The 5,024-nt window shown below is 36.4% G+C and overlaps 1 protein-coding gene across 2 annotated transcripts; it reads left to right on the plus strand.

Moving 5' to 3' along the window:
• The first annotated feature begins 555 nt into the window (after positions 1 to 555).
• LOC139892898 (3-hydroxy-3-methylglutaryl coenzyme A reductase 1-like) lies at positions 556 to 3,940 on the plus strand. 2 transcript variants are annotated; one of them, XR_011774282.1, is made up of 5 exons: positions 556 to 1,656; positions 2,288 to 2,469; positions 2,616 to 2,962; positions 3,110 to 3,495; positions 3,575 to 3,934. XR_011774282.1 is itself a non-coding variant. In XM_071876022.1 (4 exons), exons 1-4 carry the CDS (start codon positions 665 to 667, stop codon positions 3,356 to 3,358), a joined length of 1,770 nt encoding a protein of 589 aa, XP_071732123.1. In that variant the 5' UTR covers positions 556 to 664; the 3' UTR covers positions 3,359 to 3,940. The 2 variants fall into 2 exon arrangements, 1 of the variants encoding a protein (XP_071732123.1); XM_071876022.1 differs by having other exon boundaries at positions 3,110 to 3,940.
• The last annotated feature ends 1,084 nt before the right edge of the window (positions 3,941 to 5,024 follow it).

Below are 5,024 nucleotides of genomic sequence, written 5' to 3' on the forward strand. Positions count from 1 at the left end.
ACGGAAATCAACCAAAAAACGGTTAAACGATAGTCAAACACGGGTTAAAACGGGTTTTTTGCTTTTTCACCAATTTTTCACTTTTTTTTTTTCAAAATTAAAACTGGCGGTACCGTATTACTTAGGGTTTCTTTTCCTTTTATCACGACCTTAGTACTCGACTCCTCACAAAACTTAGGGTTTTTTCTCTAGACCGATTTAGCACGACGACTTGGGGTTTATCTTCTACACCAATTTATCAGCTACAAAACAAGAGATATTAACAACTAATTCTTCTCATTTTCATTTTATTTCACTATTTCTCACTTACAAAGGTATGATTTCTTCTCGATTTTACTTTATCTCTCACTTACAAGTTTCTTAGTCTGAATTCGTGGTTCCACGGGTTATTAAATAAAATTACTATAACATTTACATTCACCTAATACCTAAAACATATTATTAAACTGTTTCGTGTAAACAAACCCGTGATTTCACGGGTCATTTCACTAGTATTATATATTACTGTACTTTATTATACGGACAATAACAACAATACTCACTTTTACAATGTGAAAAATTATGTATATCATAATCCGCATATGATACTACGTATATATATAAATACATTTCGATTAACAACTCACCCTCCGACACCACTGCATTTCTACCACCACTCTCACTAATGGATCTCCGCCGTAAACTGCCTCCCAAACCTCCGTCCACTACCGTCGACCACAACCACAAATCCATCACCTCCGACAACATCAACAACAATAACAACCGTACAAATTCCGTCAATCGTTCACCATCTCCTGTACCTAAAGCATCAGACGCATTACCTCTTCCGTTATACCTAACTAACGGCATTTTCTTCGCTTTATTTTTTTCCGTTGCTTATTATCTTCTTCACAGGTGGCGCGATAAGATTCGTTCATCTACGCCGCTACACGTCGTCACCTTATCGGAACTCGCCGCTATTTTATCGCTAATTGCATCATTCATTTATCTCCTAGGGTTTTTCGGTATCGATTTCGTTCAATCTTTTATTAACACTTCACGTGATGAAAATGAATTAGAATTAGAAGATGATAATATTAATCATAATTCTACTGAATCTATTATATCTAAACCTAGAATTATAGATACTGTTAAGGATACAGTGTTATCTGCACCTGATGTGTATTGTATGTCGAAAGAGGACGATGAGATAATTGAATCATTGATTTGTGGATCCGTTCAGTCGTACTCGCTCGAATCGAAGTTAGGAGATTGTTATCGAGCTGCTTCGATTCGACGGCGAGCATTGGAGAGGACAACGGGGAGGTCGTTGTTAGGGTTAGGTTTGGAACAGTTTGATTACGAGTCGATTTTAGGTCAGTGTTGTGAAATGCCGGTTGGATACGTTCAAGTACCTGTAGGTGTTGCAGGACCTTTGTTGATGAATGGTTGTGAGTCTATGGTGCCGATGGCGACTACGGAAGGGTGTTTGGTGGCAAGTACGAATAGAGGTTGTAAGGCGATTTATGCGTGTGGTGGAGCTACTTCTGTTTTGTTGAAAGATGGGATGACTAGAGCGCCTGTTGTTAGGTTTGCTACGGCGGAGAGGGCGTCACAACTTAAGTTTTATCTGGAAGATGCTATCAATTTTGATACATTGAGCATCGTTTTTAATAAGTAAGGTTATTCACTTGGTCTTTTTTAGTATGAGACTTTAGTTTTTTTACTTTTCATAATCACTAGCAACAATGCCTTGAATGTTTAACAAATAACAATTTTGCATTCAAGATGGACTACTATTGAACAACTAACTGAAAAGGTTTTGATTTATGGTACCTAATATAGAACAGTTATAAGTTTTGATTGGGTGGCTGTTGGGTGAGCTCGATCTTAACCTTTTTGAACTATATGCTTGTGTATAAAATTTCTCTTTCTTGTCAACTTATATGTTTGCTATCTATGGCCATGACGTAATGACAGTGTGGGTCATTTAAGACCTATATGGATGCAAATTTTTATTGTTATGTGAGGTTTTATAATTAATTTTGCATGTTGTGGAGCGAACATTGATAAATATTCGTGACATGTATTTTCTGGCCTTGTGTGGATTGGATTTATTTAATAAATTGGTCCTTTCTTTGAATATGACACTTGGATATTTTGATACGGGTTATGGTTACTTTGTTTCTTGTCCACTTCTATTGATCGTTGATCTAGCATGTGATTGTCATAGCTGATGTTGCTTGGTCCCCATGTACAAATTCATGAGTTGTGATCTTTAATTGATATTATGTTTTGGTATACACAGATCGAGCAGATTTGCTAGGCTCCAAAATATTCAATGTTCAATTGCGGGGAAAAATCTATATATCAGATTCACCTGCAGCACGGGTGATGCTATGGGAATGAATATGGTGTCAAAGGGTGTCCAAAATGTATTAGATTTCCTTCAAAATGATTTCCCAGACATGGATGTGATTGGTATATCGGGTAGGTTCTCAACTTCTCTTAAACGTTTAATGTTTGAAAAAATATAACTTTAGTGGGTTTGAAGCATTGTTTTTTTTTCCAACGTATGATAAACATTTACAGAAACTTTTGCATGCAATTTTGACATGTGTAATTCAACCAAATAGGGAACTTCTGCTCGGATAAAAAACCTGCTGCGGTTAATTGGATCGAGGGGCGTGGAAAGTCTGTTGTATGTGAGGCAGTCATTACTGAAGAGATTGTGAAAAAGGTGCTTAAAACCACAGTGCCTGCCCTTGTAGAACTTAATATGCTTAAGAACCTTACTGGTTCAGCTATTGCTGGCTCTCTTGGTGGCTTTAATGCCCATGCTGCCAATATCGTCTCTGCAGTCTTCATAGCCACTGGTCAGGATCCTGCCCAAAACATCGAGAGCTCTCACTGCATAACTATGATGGAAGCTGTCAATAATGGAAGAGACCTGCACATTTCTGTTACTATGCCTTCGATCGAGGTATTCCTTATTCCCCTGTCTAGATACCACTTGTAACGGGTATTTCGATCTGTCTTTTGAAACTGATTATTTGTCACAAATCTATTCAGATGATAATAATTAATCATTCACTAAAAAATTGATTTTTATAATTTATTTGATATATAGATTGGTACAGTTGGAGGAGGGACACAACTAGCATCACAATCAGCATGCTTGAACCTACTTGGAGTGAAAGGTGCGTGCATTGAGTCGCCAGGATCAAACGCAAGGCTGTTGGCCAGAGTGGTAGCTGGTTCGGTGTTGGCTGGGGAGCTGTCATTGATGTCTGCCATATCAGCAGGACAGCTGGTTAAAAGTCACATGAAATACAACAGATCAAACAGGGACATGGCATCAATTGCATCAACAGTTTGAAGCTTTTGCAATTTCCTTAATTTCTTAATTATATATAATTGCATTCTTTATTATGTCGTGTGTATTCAGTGTGTGTACAAATTCAATTGGAATGGGTTGTAAAGCATTACACTTTAAGAGTTGGTATTTTTTGAATGGTAATTATTTTTACAAATAACATCTCTGTCTCTCTGATCCATTTCTGCTCCTATTAATTATTTCTACCTACTGGTACAGAAGTTGACGTCGAAACTGGACCGTGTGAAGGAATTCATACTCCTGTGGTTATTACAAAGTCTTGTAATAAAGTTGTTTCGAGTTGTAGGGTGGACGTACAAGAACCTGGGTTACGAGATGATGAATGTGATGAAGATTCGGATAATAATGTGGGATTTTTTGAAGGTTTAGAGAAGGAAGGAGTGATTCCTCCATCCGTTCTGGGTATTGTTATTGGGTGCTCTTCGAATACGTTTTCATCTTAGAAGATCGAGAATCGGCCGGGTAAGAATATTAGTCGCTGGAAGGTTGACGGTGTAGTCATTAAGCCGATCATCAAAACTTGCAAAGTTTAAAGTAATTCGTGTGCTTTTTGCTCCGTTCTTATATTTTTTGGGTTATTACGTTTTATTGTTGATTATTGTTTAGATTAGTTCGGTTATTAGAGCTTGACAGTTATTCGATTTGTTGTTGTCGGGGTCGTTTCAACGACTCGATAGTTCAAGGCTTGGGTTTAGTTAGCTTCTGCTCGTAGTTTTTGTATGGGGTTGTTTAATGCCCCCAAGCCTCGAAGTGATCATGTTGTCAGATGTATCTTTGTTCGCCTTCTTCATCTTCTCATGATGAGAAGACTTTGTTTTAATGTTATCGTTATTTTTGCAACAAAAAAAAAAAAAAAAAAAACTTGCAACATTTTGTTAAATCATTTCATGACAAAAAGTCTATTATAATTATCGAATATACTAATTCACATAGTGCCTATTGATGCTGTGAATTATAATATAACTAACACTAATAATGGTGAGGCTTTTCCTATTCACCATGGCACAAGTGTAAATATCCCTTTCTTTAGGGTATTTTGATAAACATGTATTTAACCTTTAAAAAATAAGAAAAAAAATTCTTCCCATCACTTTTTTAACAACTTTTTTTAACCTCATTTTTCCGCTTTTCTCTTCACTCTTTTTAAACGTTTAGTTACTCGATTGTTAACCGCTTTTTAAATGTTAAATTAATTGACCGTTAACTGATCAAAACCGCTCAAATGGCCGTTAACTGTTTTTAAAACGTTAAGTTAAACGACCGCTAACCGATCAAAATCACCCCGCAGCAAAGCGCAATTCTTTATCCTCGTTAATACCAATATTCGAATTGTGCTTTTGAAGACTTCTCAGCTTTACGCTTGACTTCACAAATGATAATGCATAACTGAAGATATGCAATAAAGGTTTTTACTGCTGTTGGCAATGTGTCAAAAATACCAATCTCGTACCATGTGTGATTCTCTTATAAGATGTGTGACTTTGGTTTTCAACAATGACCAGAGATGAGTGAACGATAATTATACATTATACTATGCATTTAAAGTGATCTTATGACTAGAATTGGCAATTGATGATAGTATTCAGTTATGATCAGCCAAACCCCATAGCAAAAAAGATGGTAGTATTTGGTATAAAATATAAAATGA

Source organism: Rutidosis leptorrhynchoides, chromosome 2 (assembly GCF_046630445.1).
Source record: "Rutidosis leptorrhynchoides isolate AG116_Rl617_1_P2 chromosome 2, CSIRO_AGI_Rlap_v1, whole genome shotgun sequence".
Lineage (NCBI taxonomy): Eukaryota > Viridiplantae > Streptophyta > Magnoliopsida > Asterales > Asteraceae > Rutidosis > Rutidosis leptorrhynchoides.